The sequence below is a fragment of the Ochotona curzoniae genome, unplaced genomic scaffold, assembly GCF_017591425.1.
Source record: "Ochotona curzoniae isolate NIBS_2020 unplaced genomic scaffold, NIBS_Ocur_1.0 contig_1302, whole genome shotgun sequence".
Taxonomy (NCBI): Eukaryota; Metazoa; Chordata; class Mammalia; order Lagomorpha; family Ochotonidae; genus Ochotona; species Ochotona curzoniae.
The window spans coordinates 16,045,177-16,069,562 of record NW_024465035.1 but is presented as its reverse complement, the minus strand read 5'-3'; the positions used below and the strand labels follow the sequence as shown (position 1 = coordinate 16,069,562).

At 40.6% G+C, this 24,386-nt stretch overlaps 1 protein-coding gene across 3 annotated transcripts in view; it reads right to left on the bottom strand.

Moving 5' to 3' along the window:
* LRRFIP2 (LRR binding FLII interacting protein 2) overlaps positions 1-24,386 on the bottom strand; it is a 107,320-nt gene that overhangs the window by 13,824 nt on the left and 69,110 nt on the right. Inside the window, exons 16-21 of one of the 3 annotated variants that reach the window (XM_040964345.1) lie at positions 21,729-21,773; positions 19,709-19,825; positions 16,808-16,879; positions 10,380-10,550; positions 4,747-4,839; positions 2,818-2,910 (exon numbers count right to left, since the gene is read on the bottom strand). In XM_040964345.1, the coding sequence (XP_040820279.1) occupies positions 2,818-2,910; positions 4,747-4,839; positions 10,380-10,550; positions 16,808-16,879; positions 19,709-19,825; positions 21,729-21,773 (591 nt within the window). The remainder of the gene's footprint in view (positions 1-2,817; positions 2,911-4,746; positions 4,840-10,379; positions 10,551-16,807; positions 16,880-19,708; positions 19,826-21,728; positions 21,774-24,386) is intronic. The other 2 variants (XM_040964353.1, XM_040964360.1) reach the window with 2 other exon arrangements.

Below are 24,386 nucleotides of genomic sequence, written 5' to 3'. Positions count from 1 at the left end.
GGCCTAGGAAAACAACGGGAGATGGCCCAGGCACCTGGGCCCCTGAACTCAAGTACAAAACCCAAAGGAAGCGCCGCGCTAAGGTTTCAGCCTGGCCCAGCCTTGGCCATTGAATTCATCTGGAGAATGAACCAGCAGATGGAAGAGCTCTCTTTTTTCCTCTGTATCTTTCTTCCTCTCTCTGTAATTCTGTTTACATAAATAAATCTTAAAAAAAGAAGTGGGACAACTGTTTCAATAACCGATAGCTGAATAATTAATTTTTTTAAAAAAATTATACTCCTATTCTGTAGCTAAAGGAGGAATAAATGAATAAGGAATGACAGCAAGCGCCACGTGCTGGCAGGCACCACCACAGACATACGTATACATCTGTATCATGTCTATCAGATAAAATTTCTCCTTCCCGCATTCATCCCAGTAATGCAGCACTCTGTCATATCTTCATTCTATGGTTTGCAAAATTGAGAGGTTTTATTTATACACAATTCTTGTCCACCAGCATATTAAGCAGCAAAGCCAGAGACTGGCTCCAGTCCTTTCCGGTCACAGTCCTTGCCCAGTTTTTCAGATCCAGCCTCCTGGAGGCTGCGCTGTGTTCCCCTTCCTGTCAGACCAGAGGATGCTGGGAAAAACAGCCCCTGTGATTAGTCCCTGCTTCCTTAATCCAATCCGAAAGGTTAACACCTAACGCCCTTTCCACAGCTGGCATTCACACTGCGTATGGAAGCCAATAACTTCAGTTTGGGGCATAAGTGATCTATTCTAACATTTTACACTAGCTTTTACACTTAACACAGATGTTAACACTCTGTCACATCAATAACAAAGCAAACATTTGTAACCGAAGTGGAACAGTGTTTCCTAACCAGGGGCAGTCACTTATCTCTGCTTTGGGTTAGGGTACCTCGGTGAGTAGCCATGCCATGCATCACCACACACAGCAAAGTTAGTACATGATCCCTGGCGCAACATGCTCTCCACAAACAACACCGTGGCATACCAATGACCTCTAAAGCAACAAACCAACCTGAAACTAAATGCCAGCCAAGCTAGGGCCTTCCTGCTCCTCTTCCCCCACATCTAGAGCACCGGGGTTTTATTTTTTACTTCTCAACTTTTTAATTTCATCTTCCCAAGATTACATATGGGAAAATAAAATCTATCCTATAAATCTGCCCACTTTCCCACAAAGTTTGAAACCCACAAAAATACTGCATAATCTGAAATGCTCGGTACTGACTGCCCATATAACTACCACCCTTGCGTTTGTCTGCAACAATAGTTCCTACAGCAAATTTTTTTTTAGGGTAGAAAGTACATGCTTATGGAGATCTAAGTAATTCTTTGTTCTTGACCTAACCTCAAATCATAGCATCTAGACAACAAGAGGACATACGCAGTGGGCTGAACTCTGAGAAAGCAGCTTATTCTCCATATCATTGCACGGGGGCACAAACATCTTTAGAGCGAGCCTAGGCTGTGCTCCACAGACAAGTTCTTCATACACCCCCCTTTAACTCATGGGTCCTTCCCTGGTGCTTAAATTGCAACGGAGTTAAAGCTAAGACCACCGGGTTTAGGCAAGGAAGAACTAAAGAAAATTTGGTATCAATCTGGAAATAATGAACAAGCTTCTTCATTAAATCGTCACCAAATCTAACCTTGAAAATGAACTTGGCACACAAGTCCTGGGTCATGACAGATACATGCTAAAAGATATTCCCTATTCTAAGCTGAGCTCAACTTTACAAACTGCATACTTGGTATTACATATTTATTCATATCTTTTTCAAACAAAAAGAATCCGTAGTTTATTATTACAATTTCAAAATGCTTAACAGCATTCATTGGTCATTTAGTGCCCAGAAGATTTTTATAGGTTTGAGTGGGACCTTAAAAATGCAATAAACAGCAGGTAAGTACAAAGTCACTTTAGCTCTGTAAATCAGGAGCTCCCAGAATTTTCCATTGTATAAATGGGACTGAGCGCTCAGAGTGCTGAGCAGGGCTGGACACCGCGATCCTCTGGCTGGGATGTACAAAGCCCCTGACGAGGACGGGAACGACCCAGAGGGTCCGCAAGCAGCCATGTCTCAGGGGCTTGTGGGGATCTTGGCAGAACAAGACTTTCCCCACATGTTCTGTTTCCTTCACACAGCCTTTCTCGACAAGGGAGGTCTTCGGACACTCTAAGTGAGGCACTCCCAGTGTAGATCAGAGAGCTCAGGCCAGTCAAAGGCCACATGAGATGCATGGGGGCAGGGGGAGTGAGAAGGGGAATTTCTCAGAGCGTATCAGCAGAGCTCAGCAAAAAGCAACGCAAGCTTTTTTTTTTTTTCTTATCTAGGCCCCAGATGGGGGGGGAGCTCAAAGGTTATAATTAGAGATGGCGTCATCATTTGGCAACTGGAGCAAGCCTTACATTCCTATCCACTTCAATAATTAAACTAATTTTAATCTCTTCCTATTTTATTCAAACTTTTCCCTCACTCCTACTCTATCTTCTTGCTTCTTATCCAACTTCTTGCAACATATGAATATCAAATTACCCATGGAATTTGAATTAAATGCCTGTGTCCGCTTCTAAATAGCAGCTCTAGGGGAATAAAGAAACTGCCTTTAAATTCCCTGAAGGCAGGCTTGAGGCCGGAGTCAGCTGCAAGGAACCGCGCCCTAAGGCACGGGGACAGATTTTCCCATGGAAGTCTCCTTTCGGTACAAGAATAAAAAACTATTTTGGGAATCTCTTAATTAAATTGAACTGTTCTAGCCTTAATCAGCGTGTTTCTAACCAAACCCAATTTCATCTCCTACCCCAATTTTTTTATCTTTCCAAAGAAGTGTCTCCTGGAGATCAAACACCTCTTTTGTCATGGTGTCAATTTTGTGCTGCATGCGCTGCTTCTCCTGCAGAGGAAGAGGGAAGAGACATAATAAAAGGGCAGAAAGGAAAAGGGAGGGAAAACAGAACAAAGCGGACTCTTACAAGGAACATGAACAGAAAGTCTGGGTTGAGCAGGAAATTCAAGAGTGGGGCATTCACAGGAGAGCTGGCACTGAGTGGGGGCAGCACCGCTCTCCCGGGCTCGCTGCTAGGGGTCAGCGGGGACCTGGGATGGCGCTCCCAGCCGCAGCCACGTGGCAGCTCCACGTGTATTCCTCTTTGATAACTGCATTTTTTTCCCCAAACTTGGAACAACTTACATTTTTCGACAGGGAAACTGAGGTTTGCTTATGACAAAATGATCCCTTATTACAGAATAAACAGTTTGAGTTTTATTTTAACAAAATTAAAAACTACAGGAACAGACTGAGCCGTTTGAAATTCTGCTACCAAAATCTATAACAGCAAGACACTATAGACTTTCGAGGGAAAAAATTAATTTTTATAGGCATTGGAATTTAACAATTAGAAATTCTTAGAGAACGTTCCAGATTAGGCAATAACACCTCTTGAATGTAACAGGTTTCTTCTTGTGCATTGTTGAGCAAGCATCACAACTCTAATAAATGCAATTACCAACTAAAAGCCGCAACACGTATCCAACCTTAACCTGCTGAGTGGCAAAAGCAGCACCCAAAGCAGGTGTAATTCTTTTGAAGGGGAAAAGTAATAACTTAATTAAAAAAAATAACAAACAGGATACTCTGACACGAGCAAAAAGGGAGAAGCTTTCACATTATTTTTAAACATTCACAGGACACCAAATTTGGATAACATGCTTCCGACCATATATGGCAAACTACGAAAACACACACAATACTTAGTCGGATGTCTCAGTATTTTACTTTCAGAATCCACAAATGCTGGTTTTGCTCAGTTGTTCTTGAAAATGCTGAAAAATGCCACGCCACAGATGAAAAAGTTACCATTTCTTATTTTCAACTAAACAGGCTTTCAAAGGCATTTACAGGCAGGAGACGGGGTGAGAAAGAGCAGGAGACAGCAAGGCAGCAGGCTGGGACACAGCAGCCAGCAGGGCGGGCAAGTGGCGGGGGAGCTGCTCCTGCCGACCACCAGGAGAGGCCGTCCTGACAGACCGGCAGGTGGCCACTCTGCATTGGCAGTAGTTGGCTTGGACCACCACGCCTGGAAAAACGTGGTGACAAGTTTACTAAAAACGACTGACAAGTTTACTAAAAAGCAACCACCTTAAGAGGAAGAACCACATTTAGACAACAGAAATGCATGCAAAGCAGTAGGCCAATGAGGAAGATGAATGCAAAGTGCTTGGTAGCTAAATACTTCCCGCTCTAAAGTGGGCAACAAGCGGGACCAGGAGATCCTGTGAGAGAAGGGGCCTGGACCGCCGCCCCCATGCCAGCCTTCACTGCGGTGTCACGAGGCAGGTGTCTTGACAATTTCATGTTCCCTGAGTTACCTCACAAAGTTATCCGAGTGAAAATGTTTGTCTAGAATCATGTCCCCAAAGACTGTATTCACTACATTCAAAAGGATAATGCTATTCTATAATTTTTTACTTTTGACGGTTTCCTAAAATAGCTTAGAAAAAATGGCACTTAAAAAAAAATCTCTGCTATTAAAGGAGAAAACGTCTACATGGTTCACAAAAATAGATGCTTAATAGAGCTTTTTACGTTTAATGTTTAGATAATTTTAGGGTACAGCCAAATGTGAGGAAAGAAACTGTAGCATTTTAATTCTGTCCACTTCCCAATATAGATCCCTTCTTCCATTCAACTCACTTTGTGCGACATGACTTTCCCAGCCCACGCACATACCTCAATCAGCTCATCTCTCTGCCGAAGGCCTTCTTTCAGCTCATCCATCTTGTGCTGTAACACACTGCACATGTGTTTCTGCCTTTCTAACTCCTGTTAATAAACAAATGGCATTGTTTACAAAGGTCACAGCATACTGCAAACCTGAACACACACAAATCAACATAAAGGCTAACTATAACCTCCGGGGACACAAACGGCAGCTGATTCACATAACTTAGCAGCTGTGCAGTCCATGAAATGCTCCAAAATTTTGTACTTTTTAACTTATTTGGGGAAGACAAGACAGACAACGCAGAGGGGAACAAACCACACAGGTACTTGAAAAGAGGGTAAATCACCAAAGAGCTGGGGAAATGTTGGTAGAAAATGATGGAAAATTCCATAGGCAGTAAGGGAAAGGGGCTACAGGCTGGACGAGGCAAACATTTAGATTTTGAACGGCAAAAGGCAACACAAACAAAGTAAAAAGACAAATAACAGCAAAAAACAAAAACAAACTCAAGCTATCACAAAGGGTTACTCTCTGCATATATAGAAAACCTCTAAAACAACCCTAGCTTTATAGAAAACAGCGGAACAGAAAGGGCTCAGAATGTAGAAAAAAAATGCTCAAATCAAGAGAAATATACACCAAAACTATATTCTTCACCAAAAAAATTACCCATAAAAATACAAAACTTTGACAACATCTTCAGGAGAAATACTACAGGGAAAGCAAAACAGTATAATTCTTACCAAAGAAAATTTGGTAATATCTTGTAAAACAACTCACCTTCCAACCCCGCACTTACATTGCCATGACACCTTATCACCACTGATAAAAATACAAAGCAAAAACAAATCCCCTCTAGACAATCCGTTATTTCTACAGGATTAACCTTAGCAGTAAGTACCACAGACAACGGCAGTGTCCACTGACAGGAGCTAAGAGAGGCCGAGCTTCCTGACCCAGAATGCTCAAGACTAGAAGTGTTTCAAGTCACAGGCGTGTTCAGAATTTGAATTTTCAGATTAGAGATGTTGAGTCTGCGTTTTCACAGGAGTGAAAAAGAATGGGGAAGATTTGTCTATACCATAAGCACAAAGTGATCAAATCAAGAAACATTCATGCTATAGGACCATTTTCGGTATAAGGATGGATACAAATATGTATGCTTTTTTTTTTGAACAGATATTTGTGTATTTTTAAGTCTATTTTTAAAAGCAGAGAGAAAGAAAAGATCTCTTGTGTGATGTTTACCACCTGAATTCTGCAACAGCTAGGGTTAGACCAGGCTGAGTCCAGGAGGAGGAATTTAATCCAGACCCCTGGCAAAGGAAGACAGGAAGCTAGCTCCCTGAGCGACTACCAGCTGCTTCTCTGCCAGGGGTTACCTGGGCTTACCGAGAAGCTGGGCCTGGGAGCTGAGCCAGGTCTTGGACCCAGACACTGAGACACGGGGAGCAACACCCCAAGTGGAGACTTAAGCACTGCATCAAATGTCCACCTTAAAATGTCCATTTTAAGGGCTCTATTTCTTTCTCTCTCTTATGTATATATATATATATATATACATATATATATATATATATATATGCAAACATATACATACAACTTCCTAGATTTCATAAAATGAAAAGATAAACCATCAAATAGATTCACTGAACGAAGGTAGAAATAGGCATGAACAGAATTAACATCGCTAAATAGAATTCTGTTCATTTGACTAAAAACTACAACACCATTGCAGAATATTATAAGACACAGTTAAATTCAAAAGGCAGTTCCTAGTGGAAGCAACCGAAGTGTCCTTCAACAGATGGCTGGGTACAATGGAGGAGACGCAGTGGAACATCATTCACTCTTGAAAAGGAAGGAACTGCTGTCACACGACACGCACGCATCTTAGTGAAAGAACCAAGCTACACGAGGACAAACATGATCCCAAGGTGCTCGGAGCGGTCACATCCACAGAGACACAAAGTGGGACGGTGGCTGTCAGAGCCTGGGCGAGGCAGAAACAGGAGACTGCCACCCAGGGTAGAAGCACTGGCTCCGTGAGATGAAAATGTTCTGGAAACATCGTGCAGAAACAATGCGAGCACACGGATCACCACCGAAATGTGCCCTTCACATTGCTTAAGAAGGTAAACCTCATATACATACTTTTATCACGTTAAAAATAAAAATTTTCAAAACTTTAAGGCAATTTCTAAATACTGAACATAAAATGCAATGATCCTAACTATACAGTCGGTTGGTAACATCAGCACAGAAAGAAAATGCTTCAAGTAACTTAAAAACAATGGTTTGGCCATACATAGCCCAGCAGCAAGAATAGCGGCCAAGCAAAACAAGCATTTAACTATTTTCAGTAATTGTAATGTGGATGTTAATGTTGGTATTGCTATTTTGGGCAATATAAAATAAAGCAATGAAAATCACATATCACGTAATTACTACCATCTTCAGTGATTTTAAGAACCAGAAACTGTAATGTGAGGAGGAAAAGAGAAGTAAAGTCTTGAAGAGGCTGAGTAAAATGCCTGGAGTCCCCACTATGAACTGCAAATACACGTAGGAACACACACTATGTCACTTAAAACAACATGCAAAAACAGAACAACCTTCCACACACCTAGTTCCCAGCCAGAACCACTGACGGGGCTAGAGACAGCGTGGCCACATGGGTGGCAGTGAGCTTTCCCAGCAACTCCACTGCCCCACACTACAAGAGAACGGGGGCTCCTCAACAAATGACCAGAAAAATCTCGCCAGAAAGCAGTCTTACCTAAAATACCTGGGAACCAACCCCCAAATTCCAAGAGTGGGACAAAATAGACATGAAAAGGATTTTACAAAAGCTGCAATGTCTGAAAGCATCAAAGACTTGAGTCTATGACTTGATATATTTACGGGCATATCATTTTGTACAGCAGTGAAGACTTCAACTGACAAGCCCACATCATTCTGGAGGGCCTACGTTTGAGGATCATCCCTGCCTGAGTCCAGCTTCCAGCCAGCATGTAGCATGGAAGTTGCAGGTGATGGTACCGTCTGTGAGTCCCTCTGCTCTGGTGGCACACGCAGGCTGTGTTCTTGATCTCTGACTCTGGCTTGGCCCAGTGCTGGCCCAATGACTGCTAATGAGGGCTTTGGGTGAGCACATCAGTAAGCCAGTAATTGCTTTACGAATTTATGAGGAAAGGAAAACATGTAGTTGGTCACTATCCTAGCATACTAATCAGTGCTTAATTTTGGAAAATTCATAACTAAGGGCAAAAAAATTATCAAGCTATAATCTCACCCTCCCCATGTAAGTGACACAAGGATGCTTTCTTCTTCAAGACTGACTTCACAGGTAAAGCAGAATAAACTGACGGACGACTCATAGTATGGGATAGAATGTTTACAAATCATGTGTCTGATAAGAGACCTGTATCTGAACAGATAAAACAAGTTTACAATTCAACAAAAGGTAAATAAATCAACTTAAGAATGCTCAAAGGTTCTGGAAAGTCACTTCTCTAAGAAATATATGCAAATAGTAAGGCCCATTAGTCATGGGAGAAAAGCAAATCAAAACCACATCCTCTAGGATGGCTGGATGAAAATGTCAGATAATAACAAGTGTTGGCGAGGACTGAGTGGCACACGATTCCGTTCATAGAAAAGTCTACGAGAAGGCAATCTCAGATTATTTAAGGGATGAGGGGGGAGTACAAGATGGGGATACAACAGATAAGGTGCACTTGGTCTCTTTCTGAAGTAATGGAAATGTTTTCAAAGTGGCTACAGTGATTGTTTGCACATATATACAAATATGTTAAAAAAACTAAAAATTAAAATATGCTCCCTACCAGATATGGGAAACTACAAAAAAACACACATTACTTAGTCAGATGTCTCAGTATTTTACTTTCAGAATGCACAAATGCTGGCTATGTTCAGTTGTTCTTGAAAATGGATGAAAAATGCCAATTCGGGGCCCAACGGTGTGGCCTAGTGGCTAAAGTCCTCGCCTTGAACGCCCGGGATCCCACATGGGTGCCAGTTCTAATCCCGGCAGCTCCACTTTCCATCCAGCTCACTGCTTGTGGCCTGGGAAAGCAGTTGAGGATGGCCCAAAGCTTTGGGACTCTGTACCCATGTGGAATACCCGGAAGGAGTCCTGGATCCTGGCTTCGGATCGGCATAGCATCGGTCGTTGCGCTCACTTGGGGAGTCAATCATCAGACGGAAGATCTTCCTCTCTGTCTTTCCTTCTCTCTGTATTTCTGACTTCCCAATAAATAAATAAATCTTAAAAAAAAAGAAAAATGCCAATTCACAGATGAAAAAATTACTATTTTTTATTTTCCATTAAATGGGTTTTGAAAGGTATATATGGCATATGAGGTCTCAAGCTGTTTTAGAGTAAGTTGGATAGAAACATTAATTGATAATAACGAAATCAGAGCATCTCACTTGAGGGGTGCGGCATCACAGAGAGACAGCAGCACAATCTGTGAAATAACCATGTCATCTATGACAGAGACTTGCAGGAAAAAAAAGTTATATTTGCTTCAGTTCTAGAACGGAAGGGTCTACTCAACAGCTATCTATGGGAACTGCAGAGGGAAAAGTGACATAGTAAAACACTCCAGGGACTGAGACAGCAGAGTTTCAGAGTTTCAACAATATAAACTACAAAGAGGGAAAGAGATGGAAAGGAATTGATAAACCAAAAGAAGCTTGATGGAGCAATCAAGTAATTACAAAGTGTAATTACACTTGAACCTGCTTATTTTAAATGTAATTAATTTTCAAGCTACCACTTTTTAAATGATATTTACTTTTTTTTTTTAATTGGAAAGTCAGACACACAGAATCTTCCATCCAATGATTCAATCCTGAAATGGTCGCAACAGCCAGAACTGAACTAATCTGAAGCCAAGAGACAGGAGCTTCTTCTGGGTCTCCCGCACAGATGCAGAGTCCCAAGGCTTTGGGTCATCCTCAATTGCTTTCCAGGTCACAGGCAGGGAACCAGAGGGGAAGTGGAGCAACTGGGACGGTTCCCGTATGGGATCCTGGCACATGCAATGCCAGGATTTAGCCACGAGGTTACCATGCCAAGCCCTAACACCAATACTTTTCCAAGAAGCTTCAGTCCAGTAAGCTTTGAAGATAACCCACTTGACTACAGTTGTCAAACAGCCACTCAGAGCTTCAAGAATTGGCATTCATTGTGTAACTGTACACCTTGACGATGCAACTCACAAACTTCAGAACAAACTAGACATTTGTTTCCACTCTGCTTGCTTTGAAAAACTTAGGGGTTTTCTTGGACCACTTAAGAAGTTCATAGAAAAAAAATGACCCATCTCACTGAGCCTCTGGATCTTTGCGGGGGGGGGGGGGTGGTTGGTTTCTGGTCACGTACAGCAAGAAACAGTAGGTAATTCACTGGAATTGTCCCAATTAAGAGATACACAGATAAAATCTCACCTACTTTCCATTTGCAGACACCTAACAAGGATGGTAACCTTCTCCTCAACCATCCAATTTTGCCTGAAATGTCACGCTCAAGAACCTGCCACGGTTTAAGGGGCAGAATGCTATCTATCTTCCAACCCAAAGAAAGGTGCGATACAAGGTGGGCAATTACCTTTGATTTTTCTTCGTTTTCTCTGTAAAATTCTGCCATTTGTTCCTCCTGCTCTTCAATAACATCCTTGAGGGTGTCTACCTGGTAGATCAAATTGTTCTTCTCGTTGTCTAACTGTGCATTGGAAACCATGGCTTTCTTGTATTTCTCTTCCACTTCAGACAAAGACTCCTAGGGGAGAGTCAAACTCAATCAGGCTGATGTCTCAAACACATTCATTGCATAGACACTACAAAAGGAAGTTACAGCTCCGGTGCAAGCATTCAAGGTGCACTTTTATAAGATACAAGCAGTGTGTGCCAGTCTGTTTAGTAACATGCACATGGAACAGGACGACAGCCAAGCCGAAGGGAACTGTCCAAGCTTCCTTGTGCACTCTGCCTCGAGAAAACCAAACCAAGCAGCAGACAAAGCCTCTAACACAAGGAAAGCACAGAGACAACATGTAAAGGTCACTGAATGAAAAATCCCCAATATTTTCAGGAATGTTACTGCTTTTAACAAAAAATTGGTGTTCAGAGTGCAAAGATCCAACACTTACAGAGTCTCTTTACAGAAGGAAACATCACACTTATTTTTGAATATTGACACTTGGTGAATTTGGTTACTTCTCGGAAATTCATGTTCAGTCTTTCTTGTAATGCATAATAATGCTAATTATTCAAATCTTAGTTTTCAATGAGTAAGCAATACAAACCCTGTATTAAACAAGAGCTACCAGTGAATTCCTAAAATCTTCTGTGACCAAAGCTTTACATTCACAGCTCTTTTAGCTTATTCCAGTTACTATATGTTATTTTTAAATAACTATGCCTAAGTTGTTAAATAACACTCTATCCAAAGCTAACAAGCAAAAAAAATGCTTCACAAAAAAAAATTACTCCTGGGAATACATTTATTAGAATACTGATAGAAATGGACAAAAAGCCAAGATCAATGAAAAATAACAGAGTCGGATCCCTTACATTTCCAATCAGTTAATTTCTACCAGGGTGTCTGCCTATGGGAGAATAAAGGACGCTGTTGCACTCACACACAACACAGAACCTTTGGCTGCTACCTCACGTATGGACCACAGATCCAAATGCAGACTGTATAACAACAGAACTCTGAGGAAGATGTAGGACTAAGTTTTCAAGATCTCTAAGTAGGCACTAGTTTCTTAGAACACAGATTTCATCAAAATCTAAAACTTAATGAAATTATCACTACAAACATATAGCCCAGACAACAGAATAAAAACGTGCAAATCTTGTATCGGATTTAAAAGTGTATCTAGAGAATATAAAGAACTCTTCAAACTCAATAGAAGAAATACAACTCAAAAATGGACAGGGATTTTTCTAAAGCAGATTCACAAATGAAAAAGTGGCACATGAAAACACATTCAACTTTGTTACTCATCAGGGAAATGCACATTGAAAGCACAGTCAGAATGACGTCACAACCATTAACGTGGCTATCTATAAGTTCTAAATGAGGATGTAAAAAAAATACATACATTAATTGGTTGAAATATAAAATGATATAACTACTTTGCAAATTAGTTTCCAAAAATATGAATTTAAACAAAGTTACCATATGAGCCAGCAATTCTATTCAAGCAACACACTCAAAAGAAATCAAATGTCACGTCTATGCCACAAAAGTAATACTAGTCTAATGCCCATAAGCTGACAAATAAATAACATGGTGCAGTAAATCTATAATAAAATACAGTCCGATCACTTACACACACACACACCAAAAACAAATGACTAACACATGTTGCAACACGGTGCATCTTGAAAACGTTATGTTCAACGAAAAGCCATTACATCAGGCAACATACTATATAATTCTATTTATAGGAAATATTCAGAATGCACAACTCTTCAGTAACAAAGAAAGAAGCTGCCCAGCTGGAGATGGGAGTTGTGAGGAGGGCTGGGAAAGACTGCCAATGACGGCCGAGTTTCTTTTTGGTGTGGTTTTTTGTACTGTGGTTCCATAACATAAGTTTCATAACTCCTGGAATATGCTAAAAACACTGAATCCTGTATCTTTATTTTTTTTAAGATTTATTTATTTTTATTGGAAAGTCAGATATACAGAGAGGAGGAGAGACAGAGAGGAAGATCTTTGCACCACAAGCAGCCACAACAGCTGGAGCTGCACCAATCTGAGGTCAGAAGCCTGGTTCTCTTTTGGGTCTCCCATGCAGGTGCAGGGTCCCAAGGATGTGGGCCACCCTTGCCTGCTTTTCCAGGCCACAGGCAGGGAGCTGGATGGGAAGTGGGGTCACCAGTTTTAGAACCGGTTCCCATACGGGATCCCGACATGAGCAAGGCAAGGACTTTAGCTGCTAGGCTCCTGCGCTGGGCCCAAATCCCATATCTTAAAAGGTAAATTTTTATGATGTATAAATTAGGCCTCAACAAAAATTAACAGTTTTGAAAATCCTTCAGAAGGCAGAATTGATAATAAGATTTAAACTGAAACTGAATGGGTCTTCTACTTGCTGTTTGTTCAATCCTTTATTTAGTGAACAGTAACAATGAAAGCATACAGAAAATTGAAAGCATATATGGTATTTGTTCTTTGGGGACTGACTTATCCAGAGAGAAGTTCAGCGCCCAAGCCATTCTCAGCTACCACAGAAAACAACTGCTCTGGCAGCACAGATTCATTGGTCTTACGTGTCATCCTTTTGGTGTCTATTTGGTTTGCTTCCTCCTTTATTTTGATTATGTCTTTTTCCCTGCACATCTTGGGATTGCTTTGCTATTACTTTTTCTAGATCCTTCAGATGCCTGTTTATACTTGGAGCATTTCCAATTTCTTGACATGAGCACTGATTGAAATGAACTCTCCTCTTCATACTGCTTTGCCAGTTTCCCATAAATTTCAACATGTTGTGTTATGTCTTCATTCGTTTCAAGCTATTTCTAAATTTCCTCTTTGATTTCTTCTATATTCTATTGTTCATTTAGCAGCATGCTGTTCAGTCTCCAAGTATTTGCATATCCTCTGGGTATTTTGACTGCTGGTCTCCAGTTTCACTTCATGATGGTTTAAGACGCATGGTATGATTTCAAAATTGGTTTTGAATTTGCTGGTGCTTGTTTTGTGGCCTACAATCTGACTCATCCTGGAGAAGGTGCCATGTACTGATGAAAAAAGTGTATTCTGCATCTGTAGGATGAAAGGTTTTGTAGATACCAATTAAGTTCACTGATTCTATTGGATGGGTGAGCTCTGTTGTTTCCTTGCTGAGTTTCTGTCTTGTCAATCTGACCCCTGAGGTTAGTGAGGTGTTAAGGTGCCCCACTGTCATTGTATTGGAGTCTATTTCTCCCTTTAAATAGATTAACATCTGTCTCACATAGGTAGGTGCTCCGGCATTTGGTATGTATGCATTTATTCTGGTGATTTCTCCTTGCTGAATGGATCCACTGATCATTATGTGGTGCCCTTCTCCATCTCTTCTAACGCTTTTCACATCAAAGTCTATTGTATCTGATATAAAAATGGCTACACCACCTCACTTTTCCTTTCCATTGGCCTGGAATATTCTATCCCATTCTTTCATTTTCTACATATCTTTGTTGGAGAAATCTGTATCCTGTCTGTAACAGGTAGTTTTTTTTTTTAACCTGGTCCACTAATTTATGACATTTAATTGATGAGTTTAAACCATTTACATTCAGGGTCAATATCGATAGATAGTAATTTGGTCCTGTTCATTATTCGGTTTGTTCTTCTGTCATTTTACTTGGACATTCTCCCAAATTTGTCTTTGGTTTTGGTAGATGGTATTCTTCTCTGTCCACGGGACAAACTTAAGTAACATTTGTAGTGCAGGTCTAATAGAGGTGATCTATTTCAGCTTTTGTTTGCTTTGAGAGCATTTTCTTTCATTTTCAAGGACAAAAGAAAACTTTGCTGAGCATATTATTCTGGGTTGACAATTTTTTCTTTTTAGGATCTGGGATATATCTCACTCCATTCTCTTTTGGCCTGTCGAGTTTCCTCTGAGAGGTCAGCTGTGAATCGGACTGGGGCTCTGGTTTATGTTCATCAACTTCTCTCGTGCACATTTCAGGATCTTTATGTTCAAGGAAGACAGCTCGATTATGATGTGTCGTGGTGAGGATCACTTTAGATCAATTCAATTGGGCGTTCTGTGACCCTCATATTTTGTGTCCCATTTAGAGATGTCTTTTTAAAATAAAATACGTAGCAGTCAATCTCTAGTCTGAGTTTAAAACTTACGGTGTCCACTATTTTGCTTTAACAAATATTTTAATATGTAATACTTAGCAACTTGGACGAGGTACGTAAATCATATAATCAGCACTATTGTGTATGTGACAGAGCTTAGTTAACTAGAAAGCCTAACCAACTGTCTGGGAACCCAATGAATCTTTGAAGCTCATCGTTATGTTTACATGGATAGATCAGTTATATGCACATGGGATTTTCTCCAGGTTGAACTTTCTGCTTCACTGATTCAGGCAGGTTCGTGACTAGTGCTGTAGTAACAACGCCAGCACTCCTCACTAAGTGCTTTCACGCTCTTTATCTCCTCCTCCAACTCAATCCTGGCAGCAGCTCCATCCCATTTTACAGATGCTGACACGGAGGCAAGTAACTTGATTGGTCAAGTAGGCAGTGAGTATGAGTATCAAATTTTAAAGAATGTTTTTAAAATTCTGAAAAACTATTTTCCAAACAGAACAGTTGCTTTTTTAAAGTACCCAAGCAAAAGGCGCAGTGCAGGAGCCCACTGGTTAGAGTTCTCGCCTTGCACGCTCAGGCCCATATGGGAGCCAGTTTGTATCATGCTCCTCTTCCCTTCCAGCTTCCTGCTGCTGGCCTTGGAGAGCAGGAAGGAGAGAATGGCCCAAAGCTTTGGGACTTGCACCTGTGTGGGAGACTCGGAGGAGGCACCTGGCTCCTGGCTTTGGATTGGCTCAGCTCCAGCCATTGCAGTCACTTGAGGAGTGAACCAGTGGGTGGAAGATCTTTCTGTTCCTCCTCTCTGTAAATCTGACTATCCAATAAAAATGAATAAATCTTTACAAAAAAAAAAAACAAACAAACCAACAACCCACAAAAACTATGTTAAGATTTGGAAAACAGCCATGGCTGTGTTAAAGGAGATCAGGATCCAGGAACTCCAACCAGGTTTCTCATATAGATGGCAGGGACACAAGCTGCTGTCTCCCAGCCATAAAACTAGGAAGTCGGATCAGAAATAGAGGCAGGAGTTGATTCCATGAATTCTGATATGGGATACAAGTACCACAAGTAACAACTTCAGTCACTGAGCTACAATACTCACACTATATAAAAGACCTTAATAAGACCAGATTTAGTTAATATGCTGAGTATATTTTTTAATCCAAGGCATTTTAAATATTCTTAGAAAATCTTAGAAAGGTTATATGCTGAAGACTGAAGAGCTGAGCCATGTGACTGCCTCTGTAACACACCCGATGTTTCCTGACACCGTCATAGAACTAACAGCATGACATCAGCACGTCCATCCTTTTTGGTCCCCAAGTGTTAACCGTGAGTTCCTGCACACGTGATCTGCTGTACTAAGGTTTTCGATGGCAACTGAGCAGCTTCACCTTACGCCAGGGAAGATCGTGAATGCCTTGCCTGTGTGGTCCATGCTGAGTCACCTTTTTGAATGTCTTGCTATTTTCAGAGGTCTACTGTGTTCTTCTAATTCAGGTCAGAACACACAGTGTTCAAACTCTGGCCTTCTTCATAAGGTTAAGCTTGAAGTTCAAAATGACACATAAGTAAAACATATCATGATAACTATTTGTGATACAATGGTTATAATCAGCGTACGACAAATTGTCTGAGTCACACTTTAGACTGAAAACGGGTAACTGCCCTTCCCGAGAGAAGTATCCCTTAAGGCACTAGATATGTGGTCATCTTTTGGATGCAGAGTGAAAAATGAATCCAACAAAAACATACGCCTCACGCTTGTTCATTCCTCCCAAGAGGATGTTAATAATAAAGTTGTTTCAGGTACTTCTTCCTCACACTTTTGGTACTGGTTGAATTTAGTGGCAAAACATGAAGTGCAATATTTTTTTCAATTAGCTTAGTACAATTTTAAGGTCTAGTAAAAAAATATTTGTGGAGTATCTTTTAAAGAGTTTGCCAATTTAATTTTTCTATAGACAGAAGAAACAAAATTATCTCATAAGTATTGTGTATCTTAGCTATTTGCAAAACTAAACATTTAAACATGAGCAGATTTTAAAGTTCAACTTTTCTATGCATTGCAGGTTAAGCACGTGCTTGAAAGACAAACACTGTTAGTAAAGTTGTGTGCAAAGGGTTAACAGAATTCGTGAAACCACCACAGCCAAAACGTTTGCATACAGAGCATGCTTGGGCTGCAAAATCGACCTGGATACCTTCAGTTCTTTAAGCCCCTGCATGTATCTCCCTTCTACATCCTGTATCTGGTCCTTAAGGTCATAGATATCCTGTGGGACATAGGAATGAACCATTGTATAAAAACCATGCAGCAACACATCTTTCGCCTCAAAGGATTCAAATGAACACGGGACTTACTTGTGAACATTTCAGACTAAAAAGCAGAGAAATAACTAAGTGCACACCACTGAAGGAGCGAGCAGGTCAGCAGACAGCGGGGCTAGGGAAAGGTCTGGAAGACTCAATCTGACATGAACATTTTTTTAGCATGAACTCTGTCGAAAGCTACACTGGCACATGTGAACAGGCTGTATATGTTAACAGGCTGGATGCATTATAATATTTTAACAGCTGAAAATTCGATGTCACTCAAATAACTCTGGCATAATGCTCAACCTAAAATATAAGACGTAATAAAGCAGCAAAACTACTGATTTTTAAAAATATGATAAACAGACATGAATAAAGTTATGTCTCCGTGACTTAATTACCGACTGCAATCAATTTGGGAAACAGGAAGAGAAGTGACACACCAACATTTTAAGTACAATGTTAATTTACATACTCTACTGGAGGACCCCATTTAAATGATTTTTTTAAAAAATCCATTGCTCCAAATGTAACTACAATCTTTGAAAAAAACCAAAATGGGTCACATGTGAAATGGAAGCCTTTGCTTCCCTTGTACCTGACCGTGTGTCACAGGCCTACTCTAGCTCATCCTAGGATCTCTCCTGTCTCCGGGACCTACACACAACTCTGCAGTTACAGGCAGTATCGACCAGTGAAAGTCAACTGCAGACGTTTCTGTAATACTCCCTTCGCAGGTCTGTCCGACTTGCACTCACTGAAGTGTTGTACATATTTACCAAGGACCTACTGAGGAAGGAAAACAACTACTAAGTCGTGTGACAGAAGAAATGGAAGGATGGAGAATGGAGGATGGAAGATCCTGCCTTCATGCTCCTGTGTCTCCCAGAACGTGGCACTGCTCACTCTACCAGCTCAAACTACTCAGTCAAGACAATTACCGACCTCATTTTAAAAGAAAGAAAAAATTCAAATATTCTTACATCTATTGCTCAGCCTCTCACACTCACTTCACATCAAGTTTCTCCTCCTTTCTCCTCTCAGCTTCACTTCTTCACCTCATCTTCACTGTCCAACTGATGGCTTACTGTTCCTATCGGCTTACTAATTCCTCCAGGCTACGATCAGTCACCCTTAGCCATGCCAATCAGACAGTACTACTCCCTATTTAACATTCCACAGTTGGGGTAGCAGGTAGCACAGCTGCTGAAACTGCCACTCAGGACACTCACATCCCTTAGACCCCGCACAGGAGTGCCTGGCTTCAAGTCCTGGCTCCACTTTGGATTTCAGCTTCCTGCTAAAGCAAGCCCTGGGAGGCAGCAGGTGATGGATCAAAACCACAGGTTCCTGCAACTAAGTGGAAGATCCAGCTGGGTCTGGCCTAATTCTGGCTGTTGTAGGTATGAGGAGGGAACAGCAGAGAAAAGCACCCTCTCCCCTCCTTCCCTTCTTTTCTCCTTCAAATAAATGGGTTCATAATGGAGAGTTGCAACTAATGAGAGAAATGAGTTTTCCACTCCTTTCAAATAAAGGTAGTAAAAATTGATAGGGTCAATGCAAAATTTAATTTTCAGGCGACCATACAATTCTGTGGTGATCTGGATCCTCGCTAATTCTCCGGTCCCTGTCTTGTCCTTCTCCTGCTTCCCACCAGGCTTGCTGCTCGGGTGACTTTATGGTTTTTTGAAGGTTTCAAACCTTAATTCAAAGTTTGTCTTCTCTGAAAAACCTTTTTATTGCCTCTTGGTACTGAATTAACTTAATAGTCACATTTCTACTACTACTACTACTATTAGCACTATTACTACTACTACTGTATACTACGATTACTGTATAGTACTACTAGTACTATTACTACTACTGTATACTACTACTATTAGCACCATTGCTACTACTACTGTATACTACGACTACTGTATAGTACTACTACTAGTACTGTTACCACTACTGTATACTACTACTATTAGCACTATTACTACTACTATTAGCACTATTACTACTACTGTATACCACTACTATTAGTACTATTACTACTACTGTATATTACTACTATTAGTACTATTACTGCTACTGCTGCTGCTACCACTACTGTTATTACACCACCTGGCTTCACTGACATAGAAGTTTACCTTTCCTGTAAGTCATCTCCTCAAATTCAGATGTGTGTTACTTATGCAAATCCCTATGATTTAATGCTCAATCAATCCATCCAATGCACTTTCTCTTACCATTCACAAACAGCAAGTTTGGCAAACAGATATTCGAGTTTATTTTTTAAAGTTCTCATCTTTCAAATTAAAAAAAACCGTAAGAGTAGAAATACAACTGGTGAGTCATATTAACTTTTAATTATCTCAGGGATTGCTGTTACTCAAATATTATTATACTTTCATTACTACAAAATACAGATAACTATGTTTCAGCAGGCAAATACCCCAGTGGCTCAAAAGACTAAATTCCCACAATCTGGTTCTTTGTACAGCCACATATTTTCCACTTAAAACACAGCCAATTACTTCTGAGACAATTACTTTCATATATATTACAAAACTTCTTGGACTTTTGTCAGTTTGCAGAACTCGCTCCACTATCTGCAGCAAAGAAAACAGAAGGCAGAATGATCTAATCTCCCCTTTTCTGGCTCTGACGCTGGAGTTACACTTCTGAACTGGATTAACACCTTATTGCAAAAATTCACTCTTTCTACACATTAAATGTGAAAAATGCAGCACACTACAAAGAATCAAGGATGTTTTTCCAAAGCCAACCGAAAGACCGCGACTTACCCGTAATTCACTTAATGAGGTGTCTGGATCGATCAAGCTGCTGGTGTCCCCGCTCCCTCGCCTGGATGAGTTTCCACTCAGAGGAGTTGTTGCTGACACAGAATTTCGAGATGAAGGCTAGGGAGAAAGACACAGACATTTCTTAGTAGTGTTCCAAGGAAATTACTGTAGAAATTAAGAACTGGCAGGATGGTGGCAGCACACGTGGGCTTCAGGTGAATATACCGATGCCAGGTGGGGTTGTGGTGTCACGGTTTCAGCTGCCCGCCACCTACAACATCAGCACCGCTTAGGAGCACATGACTGAGTTGTGGTCACTCCACTTCAAGTCCAGTTCCCTGCCAACACATTTGAGAAAACAGCGGAAGCTGCCCTAAGTGCTCAGATCTGTGCTACTTACAAGGCAAACTCAGAGAGGGAGCTTCTGGCTCCTGGATTTGGCCTGCCACAGCTCATTGCAGGCATCTGAGAGAAGTGAACCAAAGGATGAAAAATCTATGGGTCTCTACTTCTCTCCACGCCATTCTGTCTTTTAAATGAATAAGCAAATCATTAAAAAATTAAAAATAGGGGCCAGTGCAATGGCTCATTGGCTAATACTCTACCTGCAAGTTCCAGCAGCCCACATAGGCACTGGTTTGTGTCCCAGCTACTCCACTTCCCATACAGCTCCCTGCCTGGGAAAGCAGCAGAGGAGTAGAAGATGGCCCAAAGCCTTGGGACCCTGCGTGGAATACCTAGAGGAGGCTCCTGGCTGGCTCACCTCCAGTCATTGCGGCCACTTGGGGAGTGAGTCAGCAGATGGAAGATCTTTCTCTCTCTCTACTTCTCTTATAAAGCTGCCTTTCCATTAAAAAAAAAATCTTCAAAATAATAAACTTTAAAAAAGAAACAAAGTCAACGAGATGGGCAACTCAGATTGGCTATGGCAGAGATGTCCAGAGACCATCCCAGACATGACAAACACAGCGCTGCTAACTCGAATGCCTTATCAAAACCCTGATATCCTAACAACCAAGGAGGAAGTCATTTTTATGGGATTTGTTTATCCAACTTTACTAAGTTTATCTCTGTCATATTATTAAAAATCTTGGATAAGCAAAGATTCCTGTGAAGCAGTTTTGAAACTTTAGAACTGGTACACGCTTTCCCTATTCTTAGAATGGCCTCTTCTGAGGATCTTTTTTAGATTGAAAAGGAAGAGGCTGTACCGCAGATGAGCTGACAACCCTGGCAGCACTATGAATCTTCTCCCAAGGCCCATGTGAATGTGAGATCATGCTACTGTCTCGTAGACACCACCGGTAATTCACACTTGAAATGTAATTAGTCAAAATTGAGACTAAGTATCAAATACAAGCACCAGATTTGGAAGGATTATTATAAAGAATTAAACATATCATAATTATTCATACTGATATGCTGAAATATTTTGAATGGTTGTGTTAAATCGAATATACTATTTGATTTTATTTCATTATTATTTTTAAGTGTACTTATTTCTGGCCATCAGAAAATTTAACATTATACATGATTACATTTGTGACTTGGTTTTATAACTATTAAACAGAACTATCTTCTTGCACAGAACATAAAATTAATGCTGATACATCATTTTCTGACTTTCTAAAAATAATTTCAGAAGCTAGATTTTAATACAAATCTATTATACACAAAGGAACTATTTTGTTCATGAAATAGCTTATGCGCGAAGCTAAAACAAACAAAACCAGTTTTTCAGCACTGCATTTCCAATGGTCAATGGCTCCTTCTCAGGACCAGTGGAGGAGGAATGAACATCAAAGGGGCAGCCCAAAGCGCAGAGGCAACGGCTCAGGAAACAGAGAGCAGCGCCTCTTCCCTTCCCAGGGCTTCACATGATTTCACTTCAGAGGAATTTTGAGGGGTCAAGGACAGGAAATAAATGAAGGTCTCTATCAGACCAATTGGAATATAATGAGTAAGCACAGAAAGTAAGATTAATTGAGAATTTAATTCCCATAGGAATCTATTTACTCACCCTTGTGTAATTTTCAGCATACTGTTTGTCAGATTTTTCATCCAACTAGAAAAGAACAGAGATAAAAATCAAGAATGAGGCTTAGCCCACTGACTATTTTAGGGGGAGGAAAAAAAGAAGTGATTTTATTTGAGTTCTCCCAAGCTCAATGATATTTGGAACCTAAAAGTAAACATACTTAAACTAAAATAAAAGATAAGACGCAGAAGACAAAATGTCAAGAACTTCAAGTCTTATCCTAAGGAAGAAACAGAGCAAGCAAGCTGTGTTTACTCAAAAATTCAGAAGTTTTAGATAAACTTTCTTCTCATGGTATGTAACAAACATTGAAGACAAGTATATGTAAACTCAAGTTTTAGTACTGTAAATGTTAACGCAAAAGCTGGAGCATCTCAAAAGGATGAGTCTGATAAAACCAAACACCAAGTGTCTATGCATTACTAGGACACAGATCATATCAACAAGACTAGTACAGTTAGCCGGAAACGGTCACACTAGATTAATGCATGTTAAATATACCATGATGGATAGTGCAATTATCCAGACATCATTAAGAATTTGTTTTTGAGTAAGGCGTTCACACACACCAATAAAGATTACAACAGTAAAAACTGAGTCTGAGAAATGTGCCTCTAGTCTCCAGAGGCAACCAAGCACCAAGTCTTAACAAAGTCCAACGACAACATCCCAAGTCTTCTATTTTCCCGTCCCAAGACTCAACGAAGGAATTTTTTTTCGCATTCTAACACTTCTCAGTCCCTGAACTATGATTAACTGTCTGATCTCTATAATGTCATCTCCCTATGTCTTCTGTAATCTCAGCCAGCACCAACAATTGCATCTGACATAAAAAAAAAAAAGACTTAATTTATAGATGAATAGAAGAATCACACCCTAATGATACTTACACGCAGACTTCACAGTCTAACAGCTAAGCCTACTCTCTGGACACACTGAAACAGTTAACTTATCTTCTGCTGATCAACCTTTTGGGGGTGTAAAAGTCTCAAGGTCTAGTTCAAAATTCTGATTGGAACTGAGGGAAAAGATTCAGAGGTGAAGTCTTTCCTAAAAAGTGAGTGACTGCTAATTGCTGGGGCTAGATCTAACCCTGGGCTTTGTGAATCTTAAGTACTCATATACTATCCCATTACCACCAAGGGAAAAAGTCAAGCAGGCACAGAACTAAGTGAAAATACACCGACTCACACAGACTCCAGCCCAACCTTCCAGTCCCATCTGTAGAGGATTTTAAAATCTGTTATTGAAACATAAAATATCTTTATTTCTGGCTCTTCAAAGATCATTTCACCTTAATTCCCTCATATGTAAAGGTGTTTCACATTCATAATATCCAAATTCCATGCTTATAAACACAATTCACTATATTTAGTAGTATGTATTGCTTATTAAACGGCTTTTTTGCTACTTCATGCCGTACCAGTAAAATTAACTGTAGCTAATGTGAATGATTCAAAGTGGAAAAAATACTACATGTCAGTAAACTGCCTTATGCTGCTCAGAGTATTTTTCAATTCTTTTCCATTAAGGAGTTCAAGAGAAAAGTAAACAGCATTCAAAACTCAATCATGCTTTTAAGTATATCTGAAATTCTTTCTCATAGCCACTTCTCACAAAACTAGCCCCCAGCCGACTCAGTGCTTAAGAAGTTACACCCCCTTAGAACGAATAATCTTACATTTCAGAGGTGGTGCCACTGAACTAGTTAGTCCATCACAATGCTGGTTGTGAGTGTTGTCACTATCTTCTGACAGATTCCAAGTGTCGCAATCCAAACTGCTCATGCGCCAAACTCAGGGACTGCTAAGCCAGCAAAAAAAAAAAAAAAACAAAACATCCAGTGCCAAGAGCGGCCATGCCCACGCTGCAGTAAAATTGCCCTGGCTGCAGCGACTTGGCCAGAGACTTCTGAGTCCTTAATTCTGAGACTTGCGCGGTTTAATACGTGGTGTTCCAGAGCCAAAAAGCTACTTAGAAAAAGTACAAGGTAATTCAACAGCAGGCCTACATAGTCACACTGCCATGGCAAGCTAATATTCATAATGATGACCGGAAGATCGTAAAAAGGCTTTTAAATGGAATAAAACGTAACGCTATTTAGTCTATTAGAATATGAAACTGTGGTATAATACAGTACACAGCAGTTTTACTAGTGTAGAAAATACAGTATAAAAAGTATTCACAGTATAATCTGTTCAATGTTTGTCCAACTGGATCCTAATTCTTTATTAAATTCTTCAAATGTACATATGTAGAGACTTGGCAATACTATTTTTTAAAATCTCAAAAAAAGAAAATGGGATTGAGCCTACCACATGCCATGGGTGGCAGCTGAAGCCACTGTGCCTGCCAGGGGGCCCATGGGGTGTGGGGGACCTAGCACATCACTCTGAGGCAGCCAGAAAAAGCCTGGGGATTTCCCCTGGTGCTTGGTCCTGAGCACAGTGGGGAGAAGGGAAAGCCCTAGGTTAACATGCTGGCACAGTGTTATGGTGGACTGGGCTTGTGCAACTTGGAATGGGCTAGGAACCTGAGTGGGCAAAGGGATAAGGTACCAGACCAGCACACATGCCAAGAGCTTGGAATCCTAAGGGGAAGGCAGAGGCCAGCACACTACCCCACTGGAAGAATGGATTT